Source organism: Primulina tabacum, chromosome 4, assembly GCF_025594145.1.
Source record: "Primulina tabacum isolate GXHZ01 chromosome 4, ASM2559414v2, whole genome shotgun sequence".
In the NCBI taxonomy this organism is placed as follows: Eukaryota; Viridiplantae; Streptophyta; class Magnoliopsida; order Lamiales; family Gesneriaceae; genus Primulina; species Primulina tabacum.
The window spans coordinates 8,440,485-8,462,354 of NC_134553.1; the positions used below are offsets into that span (position 1 = coordinate 8,440,485).

The 21,870-nt window shown below is 34.2% G+C and overlaps 2 protein-coding genes across 4 annotated transcripts; both read left to right on the top strand.

Annotated features, from left to right (window-relative positions):
• The first annotated feature begins 1,123 nt into the window (after positions 1-1,123).
• Positions 1,124-1,738, top strand: LOC142541797 (uncharacterized). The gene has a single exon (XM_075648258.1). It carries the CDS (start codon positions 1,124-1,126, stop codon positions 1,736-1,738), a length of 615 nt encoding a protein of 204 aa, XP_075504373.1.
• A 5,463-nt stretch (positions 1,739-7,201) lies between these two features.
• Positions 7,202-14,085, top strand: LOC142542986 (AIG2-like protein D). Of its 3 annotated transcripts, none has more exons than XR_012819611.1 (6): positions 7,202-7,400; positions 7,734-7,806; positions 7,927-8,019; positions 8,392-8,475; positions 8,987-9,169; positions 14,023-14,085. XR_012819611.1 is itself a non-coding variant. In XM_075649935.1 (5 exons), the coding sequence occupies exons 1-5, from the start codon at positions 7,300-7,302 to the stop codon at positions 9,062-9,064; spliced, it is 429 nt and encodes a 142-aa protein (XP_075506050.1). In that variant the 5' UTR covers positions 7,202-7,299; the 3' UTR covers positions 9,065-9,439. The 3 variants fall into 3 exon arrangements, 1 of the variants encoding a protein (XP_075506050.1); XR_012819610.1 differs by lacking the exon at positions 14,023-14,085 and adding an exon at positions 13,645-13,858 and having other exon boundaries at positions 8,987-9,215; XM_075649935.1 differs by lacking the exon at positions 14,023-14,085 and having other exon boundaries at positions 8,987-9,439.
• The last annotated feature ends 7,785 nt before the right edge of the window (positions 14,086-21,870 follow it).

Genomic DNA, 21,870 nt, shown 5'->3' on the forward strand with positions numbered 1-21,870 from the left:
GAACCGAAACCCATTTGGAATAGTTCTTACATGTTCCGATACCGATAGATCCTGAATCGGATCAGACTAGAACCCGGAATCATTAAGCGTGCCTAGATGATTCTGTCAAAAAAATTAATATGTTGAATTATTAATATTTGTAGGTCAATAAACCATGTTCCTAAAGCAAAGAGTGAGTCTCTTCTGAGACGGTCTCATTAATCTTTATCTGTGAGACGAGTCAACCCTACTGATATTTACAATAAAAAACAATACTTTTAGCATAAAAAATAATGCTTTTTCATGGATAACCCAAATAAGATATATGTCTCACAAGATACGACCGTCTCACACAAGTTTTTGTCTAAATCAAATATAATTGATGTAGCTTTGATAACTGCTTAGTGTAATAAATGCCAATAATTATTATATGTAAAACTAGTCTTAGAAGGTGGGAGCTATTAAAGACACCCTTTAATGAGGACCTCATTGAGGGGGGCTGTAAATGAATTCAGGCAAGGTCTAGTAGGAAAATTAAGATATAGGTGTTGTCAGGCTTCCTAGGAGCTGGAATATAAGTTGTAGGGTGCGATCCAACTTAAAAACACGCTTTAATCGAATGAACTGATTCAAGCTGCATCATTATATCTGATTTTTTTTTTAAAAAAAAAATAAACCGTAATTTTGAATATTTATGCTTCACACAGTTTGAATTCATAGTTGATTATTTTGCTTATAGGTTATTTTGTATACACTTTGATCTTTTGATGTATTAAGAGAACTAGGTTTTTGTGTAAACTATAAGTATTTTTTAGTTATTTTGTCCCGATACAACGCACAAGTCTGTTCATGTTGAACATATTAGTATATTAGTATCAGTAAGCGTATTAACGCTTCTAGGTATAAACGCAAACCTATAAATAGTGCAAGTAGTTGTAACCAAATTCAGTTTTCATCTTTCTCGTAATAAATCAGTTTCTTCTGGACATTCCGAAGCACAAACTTCTACATGGTATCAGAGCGAAGGAGTTTGAGCTAGAGATCCAGCTGACTTTCGCGTGACTGGTGATTTCCATAGATCGCGTTGGCTTTCTGAGCTGCAATTGAGGATTCATTCTGATTTCTCTGCTCCGATCATAAAGTCATGGCAAATCCTAACAATTTCAACGATCCGATGACAATTCATGCTTCGGACACTCCAGGTTTGAATTTAATTAATGAGCAGTTAACTGGAGTTGAGAATTACGGCATTTGGAGTAGGGCTATGCTAATTGCGTTGCGTGCGAAGAACAAAGTAGCGTTCATTGATGGTACATGTAGGCGACCAGTGACAGGAAACCTCATGTTGCAACAGTGGGAACGTTGCAATGCTTTAGTGTTGTCCTGGATTATGAATTCAGTATCGAAGGAGATTTTTGGCGGGATAGTGTATGCCACCGAGGCCTCGGTTGTGTGGATAGATCTTAAGGATCAATTTGATAAAGTGAATGGTTCCAGAATTTTTGCATTACATTGTGATATAGGTCGGTTGGTACAAGGTAATAACACTGTCTCGGCTTATTATTGCAAATTGAAACATTTGTGGGATGAATATGCGTCACTGGTCACTCTGCCATCTTGTGAATGTGCTACGGCGAGGCAATATGTTGAGCATGATCAACAACAACGCTTACTTCAGTTTTTGATGGGACTGAATGAAAGCTATGCCCACATTAGGAGCCAAATACTTATGATGAATCCTTTACCCTCTGTTGGGTAGGCGTTTTCCATGATGTCACAGGAGGAATCGCATCGATCCCTTACTTCAAATGAAACTCAGACATCAGTGTTTTATTCTATACAAAATAAGGATAAGAATACAGAGTCCAAACGAGATATGAAGTGTGACTATTGTTACTGGACTGGACACACGATAGATTACTGCTTTCGTCTCAATGGTTATCCACCGGGGCATAAGTTGTATAAGCCTCAACAAGGGAAGCCTTACAATAAGAAGTTTGGCAAAGACCTTCAAAAATCAAAAAAATGTGCAGAAGGAAGTAAATTTAGTGGAGAAAGGATTTGCTGAAACACCACAATCAAGCACACCAATTGGTGCCCAAGTGTTTACAGCTGCACAATATGCAGAAATCCTGAAGTTGCTTGGAAATTCGAATCTTCAGAGTTCGAGTCTTCAATCAAACACACAGCCAGTGGTGAACATGGCAGGTAACAACTCACATTTACCTCTTGTCTCTCGTGCTTGGATTGTGGATACAGGAGCAAATGAGCACATGGTTGGAGATATTTCTTTGTTGCAAAATTCAAAGTTCATAGCAGATTCCACCAAATCTGTGAGAATGCCGAATGGTAGTCAAGCTAACATAAGCAGGATAGGACAAGTACCTATAACCAATGTCCTTACACTCGACAATGTGCTTTATATTCCCAATTTCAGATTCAATCTCTTGTCCATTTCCAAATTCACCAAGCATCACCACTGTTTTGTCACATTTTATCCATGCTTTTGTTTGTTTCAGGACCTCAAGACTGGGAGGATAATGGGGATTGGTAGAGAAGAGGGTGGACTATATCATTTTGCTCCAAATTGCCTACCAACACAGAAACTAGGTTTTTTCCCTTTTGAAACAAGATGTAATACTTTGACAGTAGACAAGCTTTTTATTGCTCAATCTTCTGTTAGTTTGCATGACTGGCATAAACGATTGGGTCATATGTCTTTTCTTAGAATGAAGCTACTGCCATTTATATCTAATGTTGATGCCTTGCCACATTGTCCTATGTCAAAGCAATCTAGGCTAAGTTTACCATCTGAAAATCACACTAAAACTTATCGGGTATTTGAATTAGTGCACATGGATATATGGGGACCATTCAACTCTCCCACATATAATGGAGAAAAATATTTCTTGACAATTGTAGATGAATTCTCTAGAGGGACATGGGTGTTCCTTATGCATTCTAAACTAGATACATTTGGGATGATTCGGTTTTTTCTTGCTATGGTTGACACTCAATTTTCGACCAAGGTTAAAATCATTAGAACTGATAATGCAACAGATTTCTTCAACTCTAGCTGCAAGAGCCTTTTTCAATCTCTTGGGATAGTGCACCAAAGCTCTTGTCCATACACTCCTCAGCAAAATGGAGTGGTCGAGAGAAAACATAGACACATTCTCGATGTGGCTAGATCATTGAAATTTCAGTCCTCCATTCCATTGAAATACTGGGGAGTGTGTGTGTTGACAGCGGTTTATCTTATCAACCGAACTCCTACCCCTACTTTGAACCATAAAACACCATTTGAAATCCTTTTTCATAAGCCCCCTGCATTTGAGCATCTACGGACATTTGGATGCTTATGTTATGTGTCTATTCTACCAGTAGGACACAAGTTTGCTCCTAGAGCTGCACGTTGTGCCTTCTTGGGTTATTCGAATGTACAAAAGGGGTATAAAGTTCTGGACTTGCAGACAAAACGAGTGTTTGTTTCTAAGGATGTGATATTTCATGAAAATATATTCCCTTTTTTGACTGAACATTCACAAGCTCCAATTTTTCCTTGCACTACTCCTTTCGTGGAAGATGATTTTACTTCTGTCAATCCTGAAGCTGTTGCTTCAGCTCCTATCATTCATTCTGAGGCTTCTCCTGCTCCACCATTACAAAGGTCTTCAAGGACAACTATTCCTCCTATTTGGTTAAAGGATTTTTCTTGTTCACAACTGCCCAAAGCCAATTCAACCGTTTGTTCTTACCCCATATCTAGGTACTTGACATATGCTAATTTTTCTCCATCGTACCAAGACTATCTTGCTGCTATGTCTTCCGTTACAGAGCCAAACTCTTATCATGAGGCTATTACAGATCCAAGGTGGAAAGATGCTATGGACTTGGAATTGGCAGCATTAGAAAAAAATCATACTTGGGATGTGGTTGACTTGTCATTAGATGTCAAACCAATTGGATGTAGGTGGGTGTATAAAATTAAATTTAAGTCTGATGGGACAGTGGATCGATTCAAAGCAAGACTTGTGGCTAAGGGCTATACCCAGCAGCCAGGAATCGATTTTCATGACACATATTCTCCAACGGCAAAGATTGTGACTATTAGATGTTTCTTAAAAGTGGCAGCCGTCAATCGTTTGCCATTGTTACAGATGGATGTCACTAATGCATTCTTACAAGGGAACTTAGATGAAGATATATATATGACTCTCCCAGAAGGATACAAAGTGCAAGGAAAGCACAAAGTTTGCAAATTAAGGAAGTCATTGTATGGATTACGACAAGCTTCTCGACAATGGAATGCTAAGTTTGGGGCTATTATGTTTGAAGCAGGCTTCCGTCAATCTCAGTATGATTATTCATTGTTTGTCAAAAATGAACCAAGCTGTATCACTCTTCTTCTTGTCTACGTAGATGATATCATCATCACTGGAAGTAGTTCAAAGGCAATTCAAGACCTTCAGTATTTTTTACACTCCAAGCTGCAAATTAAAGATCTTAGCAATTTGAGATATTTTTTGGGGATTGAAGTTGCAAGATCCAAGGAAGGAATTTATTTAAATCAACGAAAGTATGCACTGGAACTAATTACGGAAACAGGGGTAGCAGGTGCTCGGCCGTATGATACCCCAATGGAGCAGAATAAGAAGTTCACAAGTCATGAATTGGATATTATAATGCATAAATCTGGTAATGACAACTCTAAAGATATCTTGTTGGAGGATGCAAGTGTATATAAACGTTTAGTAGGCCGACTGTTATATCTGACAATTACAAGACCGGATATTTGCTATGCGGTGCAACATTTAACTCAATTTATGCACGCTCCGAAGCAGTCACATATGGATGCAGCCATTCGTATAGTCAGATACCTCAAGAAATCACCTGGTTTAGGTGTCATGTTATCAGTGAATGCATTCTCATCTCTTTCTGCTTATTGTGATTCAGATTGGGCTTCATGCCCGATGACACGTCGTTCTCTCACATGATATTGTGTTAAATTAGGAGACTCTTTGTTATCTTGGAAGACCAAGAAGCAACACACCGTTTCCAGGTCTTCGGCAGAAGCCGAGTATCGCTCAATGGCTTTAACTACCTGTGAGGTTGTGTGGATTTCTGGATTATTAGCAGATATGGGTATGAACTTATCAGCTCCAACTACCCTTTATTGTGACAACACGGCTGCTATACACATTGCGGCGAATCCAATGTATCACGAACGCACAAAGCATATTGAAATTGATTGTCATTTGGTGCGTGAAAAGGTTAAAGATGGGACAATAGTCACTGCACATATTCCTACCACCAAGCAACTAGGTGACATCTTTACTAAAGCACTGGGAAGTCCACAACATTCTTACTTGATATCCAAAATTGGTGTGCGTGATCTTCATCAATCTAGAAATGATAGTTAATGTACTGTTTGTTTTATGATTGTTTTCTTTCTTTTCTCTCAAGGTTGCTTTGTCAGTATGGTTGCAACCTTGAAGGGGGGATGTTGAACATATTAGTATATTAGTATCAGTAAGCGTATTAACGCTTCTAGGTATAAACGCAAACCTATAAATAGTGCAAGTAGTTGTAACCAAATTCAGTTTTCATCTTTCTCGTAATAAATCAGTTTCTTCTGGACATTCCGAAGCACAAACTTCTACAGTTCACTTAGACATAATTATTTGTGTTTTGATTTATTTACGTAAAATTTTGTGTATTGAATTATTGGATTGCGTATCATGTTAAATGTTATAATATTATTAACATCATTTATTTCTGAAATACATCTTGTGAATCTTTTGGGCGATTTGGCTTGAGAAGTGGGTTTTGCAGAGGGAAGAAAAAGGTTTGCTGTGGTACGAGAAAAAATAATGGTGATGCTATGGATCATTTCGTTGGATTTGTTGGGATTTCGAAGCAGACGGAATTCATTGGTCGTTATATGTAGTTGAGAAGGTGAGTGAACTGTACGCTGACGTGGCGTTTTGCTAGCCATTGAGAGTTTGGGCTGACCAATTTTGGGATTTGTGGTCTGAATATGGAATTAGCAAATCTATTAAAATTTCTACGTTGTGATGCAAATGGGTCCTTAAACAAGTTTATGCATAAAGTTGATCAAAAAAACATTAATTGATTTATATAAAATTAAAGTTATAAATTATTATTTGATCTATTTGTAATTTGAGTAGGTCTCTTGTGAGACGATCTCACGAGTCTTTATCTGTGAGACAGATCAACCCTACCGATATTCACAATAAAAATTAATACTCTTAGTATAAAAAGTAATATTTTTTCATGTATGACCCAAATAAGATACCAGTCTCACAAAATACGACGCCAGCATAGGCCCAGTGTGGGCCGATGCCTACACAGGGCCTATTTTTTATATATGTATATATATATATATATATATATATATCTAAATTTTTAATTTTTATGTGTTATTATTATATGTTTAGCTGTCTGTACTGATTCAAATTTTCTTAAATTTTTTAGACTCAATTTTTTACATGTTATTAGTATCCAAATATACACTTTATAGCCTTCTGTATGTGTTTTCTCTTCTCGAGTCACGAACGTCATATACTTTGATTAACAATCATTCTAATTCATTTTAATTACTGTTTCATCTTTCATAATCTCTAAAAAATCCAAAATGTTACCAAATTTTAGGTTCGTTTTTTCATTCAATATTTGTCGATCATTCAATTGTTTTATAATTTTATGCTTTTTCCAATCGATAATGAATTCATGCTTATTTTTCGAACGTATATTTTATATTTTATATCATATTTTGTTTTGATTTCGGATTTTGTACACGCTGTTGTTCGTCATTTTTCTGACGTTTTCCCATCAATTATCAATGCTACTGGCTGTGCGTAACTTGTGTTCAAACTTTATGACTCATTATTTTTAATTTTCGATTAATCATTGCTCTTTTTTTTTTTTGCTTTATTAATTATAATATATTGTTGCCTATACTGAATCAATATCCTGGCTCCACCCCTGAATACGATCTATGAGACTGTCTCACACAAGTTTTTGCCTTATAATTTATATCATCTTATTATTTAAGCTAACTCAATACTTAAATACATATTTCAGTTTTAAGTCTGATACTGATATTTATATGAAATTCATCGATCTAAATACAAGGTTAATATATCTAGTTTTAGAGTCAATTTTCACGTGTGTGTGTTAATTTTATATTTTATATATGTGTGAGAGTTTATTTTATAAAAGCAAACACATAATTAATTTTAATAGGAGAGCTCCGAATTTGCAGGAGGCCCAGAACTCTTGTCGTCGTTGTCATCCATGACCAACGTCTTCGTCTACGGTAGCCTCATCTCGGACGACGTCGTATCCGCGCTATTGAGTCGCGTCCCTCCTTCTCACCCTGCTATCCTACCCAACTAGTCAGTCTCTGTCAATATCTTACTGCAAACATATACACACACATCTGTCGGCCGTGTGCCTATTTCTCGTAGTTAGCTATTGCTTTTGTTTTTCTGATCTGGGTTGTTTGTGTTTTTTGTGGAGATTTAGTGGATGGTGATCAACTCATCAGCTTCTGATGCATGATTTATATTATATCCTATTAGAAATTTTGAATAATTATTATGTTGTGATGATGAAAGTGAAGGAAAAATTCAGAAATTTTGTCTCTCTCTTCTGGATGATTGAATTGTTTCTTGATGTTAACTTGCATAATTCTGTCATTTTTATTTCGTTGTCTGTATTTTGAATAGCCATAGGTTTAGCATCAAGGAGCGGGTTTACCCTGCAATCATTCCTGTCGAAAACAAGAAAGTTGTCGGGAAGGTGTGTTGTTGCGTATTACATATTCAATCTTTGGAACTAACTTTCTTTGTTGTAGCATATTTTGTAATACCTGGTCTTCAGGTGTTCCTGCATTTTCTAATGACTGCAAATTGGTTACAGGTACTCATTGGCATCACCCCACCTGAACTTTATATTTTGGATACATTTGAGGATGCTGAATATGAGAGGAAGACTGTTGATGTTCTCTTGAATGTAAGTCCCCTTGTCTGGGATCTTTATCATCTTGGTTAATTCGATGGCTTGAGCTTTCAAGCTTTTGCGACCGAAAGACATTAATTTTCTTTTCTCCCTGACTTGGGACCTTTACATTCTGACAAGTTCAATAGTAGAAGAAGGAAGAGAATAGGCTCGTGCCTCGGGGGAGAAGTTTCAGCTTGCTATACTATAGTTATGTGCATATCTATGCAGCTATCGCATACTGCAATTTATGGCACTTACATATAGAACGGCTTTTGGTTGCCAAAAAAAAGTTAGGAACTTGATCTAAATGTTCTTTGGCTGCTCAACTTATAACGTGTTACATGTGTATGTATTCTAAACTTTGCTGATTTCTTGAATTTGCAGGATAGCTCTGAGAAGCTGCAAGTGGAAACATATGTTTGGCAAAATAAAACGGATCCAAACCTCTATGGCGAGTGGGATTTTGAGGTAACTCTTTGTATTTCTTTCAGACACAAATAGGAATTTTGCTGAGTAATCAAGCTAAGTTTGAATTCCAAGCAAGCCAAATTTGAATCCAAAGCACATAATATTTTAATTTTAAACACGTGTTGAGTTAGTCAAAAATTGTTATGTTTGATTATGTATGCAATTATGTATTTTTTTTTTTTTTTATCTAAATTTCAGTTATAAAAACTCATTCATTCTTCGTTCCAAAATCACACCAAAACAAAAAGAATTATTAGTGTCCATCTTATTCAATTTTTTATATTAGTTATGATGTTTAGCTGCGATGTTACATCGTTTATTTCCCTGATATCCCAACAAATTTCACTTCCGACACACATTTAAAAAAATTTGTTGTATCACAAAAGAAACTTTTTGTATGATGATTATCTGCTCAAGACTTGAATGATTCACAAAAGAAACTTTTTGTATGATGATTATCTGCTCAAGACTTGAATGATTGTTATGACCTCAATTCCTATCCTCATCACAGGAATGGAAGCAACTGCACTTGAAGGACTTCTTGAAGATGACAACAGAATTCAAGGAAGAATTGGAGCTACCCGATTAAAAGACAAGGGTTGCAACTTATGAATCGTCAAACATAGAAGCAGATGCATAGCAAATATATGAGCAACTTGATTGGTTTTTCGAAACTTATATTTGTATGAAAGTCATTTTTGTCGGCAGGAGCATTAATTGGTCAACAAAAATTGATAAAGGTTGGGGAGAATTGGTTGGGGAAATGAAACGCATTTTCACACTGATAGGAGGCTCTATAAATAGATCTCCTCTTCATTATAAATCATCTCTTCTTCGAGTTTTCTCTCATCCTATAGCATTTGAGTGCTTAGTTCTATAATATTTGTAAGGTGTTTGTTCTCTTGTATTAGGAGAGAGTGTGTTCTATTTGGAAATACAGTGAGTGGGTTGTAAACCATAAAATATTATAATAAAAATCTTTCCATCTTGCCCGTGGTTTTTACCCTAATAATTTTTAGGGGTTTTCACGTAAATCTCGGTATCCAGTTTATTCTTTATTTTCGGGTTTATTATCTCAAATTACCGCAAGTGGGACCAACAAGTGGTATCAGAGCCTTGGTTTAAAATTTCTTAAAATTCTGAGTATGCTCTGTGGTTGCAGTCTAGACTGATCTTCCACATCAGAAAAGATTTTTTGATATTTTTTTTATTAAGGCTAGATTATTTTGTCCAGTGTACAAAATTGTTGTAGACATAATGACGGACATGTACGAGATAACAAAGTTCAACGAAAGTAATTTTATGCTGTGGAAAATAAAGATACAAGCAGTTTTAAGAAAGGAGAATTGCTTGACGGCTATTGGAGATAGACTAGTGGAAATTACGGACTATGGAACGTGGAATAAGATGAATGACAATGCTGTTGCCAATTTACACTTGGTTATAGCAGACGAAGTACTGTCAAGTATCTCTGAAATAAAAACAGCCAAAGTTATCTGGGATACTCTAACAAAGATGACCGACCATACCAACATACTAAATACTCTATTTGTCCAACTCACTTCCATGGGGCATAAAATAGGGGAAAATGAACGTGCAGAGCTTCTACTTCAAAGTCTACTAGATTCATATGATCAACTTATCATCAACATTACCAACAATATTCTTATGGGCTTTCTAATATTCGACGATGTCTTAATTGTGCTTCTCGGAGAAGAAAGCCGGCGCAAGAATAAAGAAGATAGGTTGGTAACTTCGAAGCAGACAGAGGCTTTGCCGATGATAAGAGGAAGATTTATGGACCATGACTCCAGTGGGAGCCAAAGACGAGGTAGATCAAAGTCGAGAAGTAAGAAAAAAAATATTTAATGCTTTAAATGTGGCGGTAAATGGCCCTTCAAGAAAGAGTATACGAGTATCGATAAAAGTTCTCAAGGAAATGTGGCCAGTACTTCAGGCGGTGATGAAATATTATTCAGCGAAGCAGCAACTGTTGCAGAAGGCAGGCACAAATTTTGTGACACATAGATTATGGATTCAGGAGCGACGTGGCACATGACGTCTCGGAGAGAATGGTTTGATCATTATGAACCAGTCTCAGGAAGATCTGTATTCATGTGAAATGATCATGCCTTGAAAATTGCTGGGGTCGGTACTATAAAAATAAAAATGTTTGATGGCACCATTCGTACCAGACAGGAGATACGACATGTGAAAGAACTGACGAAGAATCTTTTGCCCTTGGGACAATTGGATAACATCGGGTACAAAACACGTATCGAAAACGAGATCATGAAAATTGTGAAGGGTGCGCTTGTGGTTATGAAGGCGGAAAAAGTTGCTGCAAATCTGTATGTACTTTTGGGAGAAACACGCAAAGAGGCAGAACTGTTACATCAATTGGTTAAGGAGAAGAATTAACGGTGTTATGGCATAGAAAGCTCGAGCATATGTCAGAACGAGGGTTGAAAATTCTCTCAGAACAGAAGCTGCTGCCAGGACTTACAAAAGTGTCACTTCCCTTTTGTGAGCATTGTGTTACCAGTAAACAACACAGAATAAAGTTTGGCTCTTCTACTGCCAGAAGCAAAAGTATATTGGAGCTGATTCATTCGGATGTTTGGCAAGCACCGGTTGTATCCCTAGGAGGAGCGAGATACTTTGTCTCGTTCATTGATGATTTTTCTAGGAAATGTTGGGTGTATCCAATCAAGAAGAAATCAGATGTTTTCCAGATCTTCAAAGATTTCAAAGCGCGGGTTGAACTTGATTCTGAAAAGAAAATCAAGTGTCTGAGGACTGACAATGGATGCGAATATAACAGTGATGAATTTGATGCATATTGTCAACATGAAGGCATCAAAAGACAGTTTACAACGGATTACACACCTCAACAGAATGGAGTGGCGGAGCGGATGAACAGAACTTTGTTGGACAGAACAAGAGCTATGTTGAGGACAGCAGGTCTAAAAAACTCATTTTGGGCGGAAGCAGTCAAAACCGCTTGTTATATTATCAATCGTTCTCCTTCAGTAGCGATTGATCTGAACAATCCGATGTAGATGTGGACCGGGAAGCCGACATATTATTCTCATTTGCATACATTTGGAAGTCTTGTGTACGTTATGTACAATGAGCAAGAAAGATCGAAGTTGGATTCGAAATCCAGAAAATGTATCTTCTTGGGTTATGCTGATGGAGTCAAGGGGTTTCGCTTGTGGGATCCTACTGTTCACAAGCTTGTCATCAGCAGAGATGTTATCTTTGAGGAAGATAAAGTAAAGGGAGACAAAGGCACACCGAATTCAGAAACTACTATTTTTCAGGTGGAAAATAAAACGGACGAAGGTCAAAATTCTTGTGAAGCAATACCAGAGTACGAAGAAAAAGAACATGTTGAGTCTGAGGTTTCCAATGTGAGGCAGTCAACTCGAGACAGAAGACCACCAGGTTGGCTTTCAGATTATGTCAGTGAAAGCAATATTGCATATTGTCTATTATCAGAGGATGGTGAGCCATCGAGTTTCCACGATGCTACTCAAAGCTCGGATGTATCCCTGTGGATGATAGCAATGCATAAAGAATTGGAGGCATTAGACAAGAATAAAACTTGAGATCTTGTTACACTACCACGAGAAAGAAAAGTCATTGGAAACAGATGGGTCTATAAGATCAAGCGTGATGACAATAACCAAGTGGAGCAGTATCGTGCTAGATTAGTGATAATAGAGTATGCTCAGAAAGAAGGCATTGACTTCAATGAAATATTTTTACCTGTGGTTCGGCTTACAATAGTAGAGTAGTGTTTTGACCTACATCTAAAACAACTAGATGTGAAAATAGCATTTCTTCATGGAGATCTTGAAGAAGAAATATATATGCTCCAGCCAGAAGATCTTGCGAAAAAAGGCAAAGAGAACTTGGTTTGCAGGTTGAACAAAGCTCTGTACGGTCTCAAACAGGCACCGAGGTGTTGGTACAAGAGATTTGATTCCTATATCATGAGCCTTAGATACAACAGACTGAGTGCAGACCCTTATACGTATTTCAAGATGTCTTGTGATGATTATATCATTTTGTTGTTGTATGTGGACGACATGTTGGTAGCAGGCCCCAACAAAGATCAGGTCCAAGGATTGAAGGCACAGTTAGCTAGGAAATTTGATATGAAGGACTTGGGACCAACAAACAAGATTCTAGGGATGCAAGTTCACTGAGACAGAAGTAACAGAAAGATTTGGCTTTCCCAGAAAAATTATTAGAAGAAAATCTTGCAACGCTTCAACATGCAAGATAATAAGCCAATTTCGACCCCTCTTCCTGTTAACTTCAAGTTATCATCCGAGATGTGTCCTAACAGTGAAACAGAGAGGATGGAGATGTCTCGAGTACCATATGCATCAGCAGTGGGAAGTTTGATGTTCGCCATGATCTGTACAAGACCGGACATTGCTCAAGCAGTGGGAGCAGTTAGTCGGTATATGACAAATTCCTGGACGAGAGCATTGGAGCATTGTTAAGAGGATCCTTAGATACATTAAGGGTACCTCGAATGCTGCATTATGTTATGGAGGATTAGATTTTACACTCAGGGACTATGTCGATTCAGATTATGCAGGTGGTCCTGATAAGAGAAAATCTACTACTGGTTATGTGTTTACACTTGCAGGGGGAGCAGTAAGCTGAGTTTCAAAACTGCAAACAGTTGTGGCATTATCTACAAAAGAGGCAGAATATATGGCAGCTACTCAAGCTTGCAAGGAGGCAATATGGATTAAAAAGTTATTGGAGGAGATCGGGGAAAAATAAGAGAAGGTTTCTTTGTTTTGTGACAGTCAGATTGCCTTGCACATCACAAGAAATCCAGCCTTTCATTCCCGGACTAAACACATTGGAGCTCAATTTCACTTTGTTCGAGAAGTAGTAGAAGAAGGAAGGGTGGATATGCAGAAGATCCATACAAAATATAACATAGCTGATTTTCTGACCAAATCAGTGAACACTGATAAGTTTGATTTGTGTAGATCCTCAAGTGGCCTAGCAGAAACGTAAGCAGCAGGAAATGACAAGATTGAAAGGATGTGTGAAGATGCGTTTTATTCTTAATCAAATCTCCAAATGGGAGAAATGTCGGCATGAGCATTAATTGGTCAACAAAAATTGATAAAGGTTGGGGAGAATTGGTTGGGAACGTGTTTCATTTAATATGAAACATGTTTTCACATTGACAGGAGGCTATATAAATAGAGATCCCCTCTTCATTCTGAAATCATCCCTTCTTCGAGTTTTCTCTCATCCTATAGAATTTGACTGCTTAGTTCTATAATATTTGTGACGTGTTTGTTCTCCTGTATTAAGAGAGTGTGTGTTTTCTTTGGAAACACAGTGAGTGGGTTGTACACCATAAATATTATAGTGGAAATCTTTTCATCTTGCCCGTGGTTTTTACCTTAATAATTTTTAGAGATTTTCCACGTAAATCTCGGTGTCCAGTTTATTTTTTATTTTCGGGTTTATTATCTCAAATTACTGCAAGTGGGATAAACAATTTCCTCTTATGCCCGTGAGTGCAAAAGACTCACTTTTATGGCTTAAAAGAAAAGGTCACTTTTACACACCTTATTTGTGAAGCCAGTTAGGTCATCCAAAGAAAAGTTAGTTAGGTAGGCAGGGAAAGAAATAAAGTAAAAAAAAAATATTACCAAAGAAGGAAAAAAGAAAAGAGTTATCTCTTGTGAGATGATCTCATGAATCTTTATCTATGAGACCGGTCAATTCTACCGATATTCACAATAAAAAGTAATACTCTTAGTATAAAAAGTAATATTTTTTCATGGATGACCCAAATAAAAGATCCGTCTCACAAAATAAGACCCGTGAAACCGTCTCACACAAATTTTTGCCAAACAATTAATAACTTTTTAGTGGAAATTTTTTTTATCCCTTCTTTCCCTTGGCCAATTAGAGAGGTAAGCAGACATAATTTCATTATTTTTTAAATGGAAAATAATGCATTTTTAAAAATTTACATGATGTTTCATTTCAATTTCAGACCATATTTTCGAAGTTCCAAAAGTATAAAAGATACTCCCATCTTATTTAGGTTTCTTTTGCTTGAAATGCTCCTTTGCTAACAAATTTTCATGTCATAACCATCCGGGTAAAAACAAAAATTTCTTATCAAAACAAAAGAAAATATATGATATGTTTTATTACTCAATTTTCTAATATATCTTCAAAAAATACTCTATTATAAAGCTGAGAAAGAAAAATAAAATAAAACACACCCATAAATTTATGGATGAGTGTATGTTATATCAAAAATTCTACTTTCAGTGTATTTGTATAAGATGATTGATCAATCATCTCACTGTAAAATAAAAAAAATATCGATACTACTCACGTTAATTTTATATATAAGATTTAAAATATATCATATAATTATTTATATTGATGCACCAAATCATGATTATTTCTTAATCAAGAATTAAAAAAATTAAAATGTTGATTGTCACAAGTCACAAAAGTGTGATGATACATACATTTGGAAAAATCAATTAGGGCATCCGTATTCATTATCATTATAACACCCACAACCTCATCAAAGAATGTAGGGTCCATATGCCACATACACATTATATTAACACATTTATTCTCTCACATTCATTTTAACATTAACATTAATTATTTGTAGGTCCAGCTGTCCACTCATTCATCTTATTTTAATTTAAAAATAAATATTTTTACAAATAAATAATCTTTATGTTAACAATTTAAATAAATTATTAAATTAATAAATATATATATATATATATATATTAAATATATAAATACATGTAATAATTAACGAGGAACACTCTTTCTTTGAAATTCAAAAATAAAATTAAAATATAAAAAAAAGAAAATGGAATGATGTGTGACGTTCAAAGAATTGAACTCCTATATGATGTGACACAAATGAGTGGTACACATTGATATGAACACTTTATTGGTGTAGGTGCCCTTAGACTTTTGAAGGAATCTACGGGTTTGGTCTTTATACGGCAGCAATATAGACCCTAGACTTAGAGGCCGTTGATGTCCAAATCAAGGTTTTTTTTAAAAAAATAATTTAATTTTTAAAATTAATTTCAAAAATAATTTAAAAAAAATATTCGTAAAAATAACTCAATCCATGCTTACGAAGCACGGATGCTGCACATGTGGAGTAGCGTCCGTGCTTCGTAAGCACGGACAATGCTCCACGTCCGCACTTTGTGAGCGACAGAATATTTTAGCGACAGAATATATAAAAATCGTCGCTAAATTTGAATCGGCGACGGTCGCTAAAATTGAATATCGTCGCTAATTTTAGCGACGGTTTAAAAATCGTCGCTGAAATGGAATCAACGACGGTTTAAAAACCGTCGCTATGCGTACGCAGATAATTGTATTAATGGCGTGCATATATAATAGTATCAACAGCGTTCACATGTACGCCGCGGATAATCTTGAACTTTCAACGGCTTGCATTTTTGCAGCGTGGAATGTGCGCTGCAGAAAGAGAATTTGCGCGCTGCGAAAAGCCATTTTTGTTGTAGTGAAGACATAGAAAAAAACAGACAAGAAATTCATCAAGAAATAAGTTTTTCATGGCTTATCAACCAAAAGAGGCTGCGCATCTGATGATGCCAATCTTGAAATGATCATGGAACCAAAATTGGTGCTTCCTGGGACTGTGGAGAAGTCGTAAGACTAGGATATCTCAATTGAATGTTGTTCATTTTTCTCAACATCATTCTGTGGTCGAATGTCATGTACAAGATGTTGTGGACCAACATTAAGCAAATTTGTAAAACTGTGTATGTTCGACGCCAGCAGTCGACCAGAAGTAGAAGACTGCTTTATGACGGGCTTCCCTGTTTCCTGGGCTCGCGCGAACTACAACTACTGCTGACCAAACAAACCAAAGTCAGTCATCTCTGAAAAACTTATTTCTTAATGAATTTATTGTCTAGTTTTTTTTCTGTCTTCAGTACAACAAAAATGGCTTTTCGCAGTGTGCAAATTCTCTTTCCGCAGCGCACATTGCACGCTGCAAAGATGCAAGCCGTTGAAAGTTCAAGATTATCCGTGGCGTACATGTGCACGCTGTTGATACTATTATCCGCAGCGTGCATATGCACGCCGTTCATACAATTATCCGTAGCGTGCAATGTACGCCGTTGATATTCATACCAAAATTTCGACATAAACCGTCGCTAAAAGTAGCGACGGGTTTTAAACCGTCGCTAATTCCATTTCAGCGACGGTTTTTAAACCGTCGCTAAAATTAGCGATGTTTATGAACTGTCGCTGATTCAATTTTAGCGACAGTTTTGGAACCAACCGTGGCCGATTCAAATTTAGCGACGGTTTTTTTATATATTCTGTCGCTCACGGAGTGCGGACGTGGAGCATCGTCCGTGCTTCGTAAGCACGGACGCTGCTCCACGCGTGCAGCGTTCGTGCTTCGTAAGCACAGATTGAGGTATTCTTGCAAATCTTTTTTTTAAAATTATTTTTGAAATTAATTTTAAAAATTAAATTATTTTTTTAAAAAAACCCCAAATCAATCTCCGTTGCAATATCCCCTCTTTTTCTTTATGTTAATTAATGAAAAGCCTATTCATCAATCAACTCAAGTGATGTCTTTTTTTCAAAAAAACAAAAACAAAATTTTGCAGTCTCTTTGTTATTATAAAAATCAACAATAACACTAAAATAAAGGATATTTTGATTTGGATGTCAATTATTGAGCCAGTTCACGAGTTTTCGAGTCATCTTATAAAACATTTGATTTATATTTGAAATTATTGACTACGAGTTGAACTCAAACATGCTCGAAGTTTTTTCGAGCCAAACTCAAGCACAAATTAGTTTATTCGATAATTCGTGAGCCGCACACGTGCTTTAATATTAATATTATATAATTATATATTAAGTAAATATATTTAAAAGTTTTATTTTCAAGTAACTCGCAAATATGTTTGAATATTTTCAAGCTGAACTGGAACTTGATCACGTGCTTTAATATTGACATAATATAATTATATATTAAATAAATATAGCTAAAGTCTTTATTTTCAAGTAGCTCTCAAACATATTCGAATATTTCGAGTCGAACTTGACTCTTGGTTCTAACAAATTCTGGCAAAAAAACTAAAATTTTGGAGCTTTGAATCAAATTCAAGCTTTAAAGTTTGCTTCATATTCAGCTCGATTCGATTCATTTACACCTCTAATTTCAATTTGGCTTTATATTCCGTAATATAACAATCCTAAAATATATTATGGAACTTCTGTACATAAGAAACTCTTAATATGCAAAAGAAGTTGATTTATTCAATAAGTGATTTCAATTAGTATGCTATATAGGCTCCATGAAAGGAAGCTATATGTTTTGTCACAATGAATTTATAAGGTGTATATTTAATTTAGGAGAAATTGGTTAAATAACTTCGGTTAACTCTTTTTTTAAGAAAATATCATCTTCAAATGTGTTTGAAATATACTTGATGATGTCATTTTCTTAAAAAAATTGTTGACCGATGTTAAAAAATAAAATACTCCATTTATTTATTGGTGTTGCTACATTGATACTGAAATGGAGTAATTTTCAGAGCGAGATTTAAAATAAAAATTTGAGCAAATAAAATTTTGTTGTTTGTCAAATGTCCAAATAAACACATTATCAATAACTTGTTAAAATTAGTATAATTATATATACTTATAGATATTAAGCAAAGTTTTTTTTTTTTGGTATTTGGTAACTTGCATCCTCTAATCTAATCATTTTGGCACACTCTACTATTAAATTATATTTTTGACAAATAACACCCTCAAATCAAATTAAAACAATAACTTTACACCTTTTTATATTTTCAATTGAAACATTTCACATAATAATAATTTTTTTTTACTTTTAGAGTAATAGAAATAGATAAATATAAGTATGAAGAATGTAGATTTTAATTCTTAAATCAATGGTCAAAAATATAATTAAAAGCATCCGTTACTATTAAAGTTTTTTTCATTAATTAAAATATGATTTATTCGTGCTCGATTATTAAAAACTGAAAGATAATAAGTTCAAATATAATATGAAAATTTTATAGAACAAATATTTAAGAATGATTATTATGATTCCGTAGAAAAAAGTTTTAATTTTCACATAGAATAAGGGAAATTAAATTTTTTTTATAAAAAAGAAATAAATATCATATTTTTTACAGGTTGCTTTCGTTTTTAGTAACTTTTTAAAACAGATTTCACGGTTTGTCTTTAATCAAATTTAACGTAGTAAATTAGTTGTATTTAAATGAATATGTTTTCCCTTTTATTAAATTTTTTAAAATTTCACGTCTTACTATTTTATTATTATTATTATTATCTATAAATGTGTGTTAGTACATAAATTTCATTTTTACATTAGATATTATCTGAAACATTATATTCCACAAATAAATTCAAATTTTATATTTTATTTTTTGATTGGTTAATTTTTTTAAAATTTAAAGTTTTCACATCATTTCTCTAAATATATAATCTCAAATATTTTTTCTATATTGTTTTCAAATTTCATTCAAAGTAACTGTCATTTTTTATTTTTCTTATCTCCAATACATTATATTTTTAATGTTTGAAAATAACTTTAATAATAATATATGTTTTTTAAATATATTTTCAAATAATTTTACTATTAATTTAATATAAAAATATATCATACAATTTGTTGGGTTGTGTAAATGCTATCAATCTTGATTTTTATAATAACAAAACTTTTTATTATGTTTATAACATATTTACTCAAGCGTAAATTTGCTAGTTCAAGTTGGAAGTTGAAAAAATTTGCTAGTTCAAGTTGGAAGTTGAAACTCTAATTTAGCAAACAGCTAGATTATGACGAGCTGCAGTGTTTTGATTATATCTCACAAACCAGATATCTAAATGACAATCCGCCAAAATTCAACTCAATTTTCAACAAGTCATATTCAGGTAAGTCAGATTATTTCGGATGTTATCTATACTAATTGAACGCAATGTCCAGCTGAATGTCACAGATACAACAAACGGCTAGACTTGAGCAGTTATAATATTTTAGTCATATCTCTAATCTCAATTATTGTAATATAATGATTCAGCATGTGTTAGAAATCAAATAGTTACAATGAAGAGAACCGGCCAGCTAGACTTGCACTAGCTTGTATATATTTTGGTATTTTGAGAATATCTCTCTCATAAAAACTTGAAATCCAGTGATTTTTAATTCTTTGGTAACATAAAAGAAAGAACTACAACTTTCCTATTTATCACTTTATCCATAAAATCAACGAATCAAGAGTTGTAATCAAGAGAAGAGACCAGCTAGAGTCGGACTACCAACTCTAGAGCCATTGAACTTCGAATTTAATTACTTTTGATATTTTTTAAAGATGTATTGTTGATGTATTCTTTAAGTACTAAAATATTGCATACATAATTTTTGATAAAATGCTTCAACCAAACCGTTTTTATACATCAACTTGCATATATTTTAAATGCTTTTTCAAAATGTTTAATATGTTTTTAGAGATATTATTGTGAGTGTCTTCCATTTGGTTTGAAACCAAACTCGATTTAGTTATCGGTGTTCAGTTCGTTTTTGAACATTTCAACAACGAGCTATTGGAGCTTTTTAATCACAAAATATTTTTAAAGTGTTTATTCACTCTCATCTAAACTCTAACTCGATCCCAACAAGTGATATTAGAGCTGATTGTTTTTGAAAGAATATTTGAAACTGATTTTGATATTTAAAAATTGAATTTTAAGATTTTTCTAACACATATATGTATAGTTGAAAATTCTGGTAGCTTGCAGCAAGCTTGGGAAAAATGGCACAACTCCTTGCTCGATTATCAAAACGACATACCACTTTTTCACGACAAAGTAGATTTGTAGAAGATCGCAGTGGTATAAAATTTTCAGCATGTTCACGCATGAGAAAAGGCAGTTTATTTATTGAATTTAGACTATATGTGATGCAGCAAAAATTAAAGCATTGACAAAGTTGTTGTTTTTGTCAACAAGCTCAAAGATATTGCACTAATCAATCAAATAGGAAAAAAATTCAAATTTAAGTTAAACATCATCAAGAAAACTCGATACACTAGTTCTAAAACTTCCATTAAATTTGCAATAAGTACTTGATTTTGTTGCCAATATGATATACTTTATGTTAGCATTGCTTTGAGTGTTAGCATATTTAGAAAAATCTCTTACATTTATTATTGTGCTTAGTATTTAACAAAAAGATCTCTTAAGTGTCGTATGCATATTTGAGTTGGCAAATATATCTTGATTTGTGTTCTTTGAAATTTTTAGTTAATATTGTATATTTTTAGTGAAGCTTGTTTACTCAAATTGATATATTTATGCGTCAAATTTATTTCAATTTGAGTTGAGATTGGATATTTTGTGCTATTATTTGAGCATTTCATATTTTGAAAATATGATATTTTCAAATATTGGTTAGTCACCCTCTACTTTTATCAATTTCAAACTTTCAAAAATATAAGGAGAGAGCTAATTATAATTTTAAGGGGGAGTTGATTTTAAATCTTGAAGGGGAGAAAATTTTTGTGCTTAATTTGTTTTAAAATCTATTTTTTTTATTCACACAAAAAAGTAAGAATATGTTGGATAAAATTATTTTTATCCAAATTTTGTGATCATTAAAAAAGAGAGATTGTTGTGTTGCGTAAACGCTAATAATTTTGATTTTGATGATAACAAAACTTGTTATTGTGTTTTTAACATATTTACTTCTAGTGTGGAGTTGTTAATTCAAGTTAGAAGCTTAAACTCGAATTTAGCAAAAAATGTCTAGACTCTTGCGAGTTGCAGTATTTTGATGATATCTCACAAACCAGTAATAAAATGACAATCCGCCAAAAGGGCTGTAAAGCCAACTCATATTTATAGTCGTACAATGGATGGTCAAGTTATTTCGGACAATATCTTGCTAACCGGACGCCATAATGTGCAGCTAGAGGTCATAAATACAACAAACGGCTAGACTTGAACAATTTTGATATTTTGGACATATATATCATAATGGAAAAATTATGCATACATTAGAAATCTAAGACAATGATCTGTAAAAGTCTCAATCAAAGTTTAAAGAGCTAATAAATCGCGATGATTTGGTTGGTTATGCAACACAGATACAATTGCTGGCTAGACATGAGTATTTATGATATTTCGAGCATAACTCTCCGTATGGACTCGGAATTGAGTATTCTTGATTATGTGGAAATATAAGAAAAACAGCTAAAACTTTTATGTTCGTTACCTATCCCAAAAATCGATGAACCAAGTGCTATAACCAAGAGA

Excerpts from the sequence above, each read along its gene's own strand:
- LOC142542986 (XM_075649935.1), top strand. The coding sequence starts at position 7,300 with ATGACCAACGTCTTCGTCTACGGTAGCCTCATCTCGGACGACGTCGTA. Across the intron at positions 8,020-8,391 it reads CTGTTGATGTTCTCTTGAAT|GATAGCTCTGAGAAGCTGCA; the intron begins GTAAGTCCCCTT and ends TTGAATTTGCAG. Across the intron at positions 8,476-8,986 it reads ATGGCGAGTGGGATTTTGAG|GAATGGAAGCAACTGCACTT; the intron begins GTAACTCTTTGT and ends TCCTCATCACAG.
- LOC142541797 (XM_075648258.1), top strand. The coding sequence starts at position 1,124 with ATGGCAAATCCTAACAATTTCAACGATCCGATGACAATTCATGCTTCG.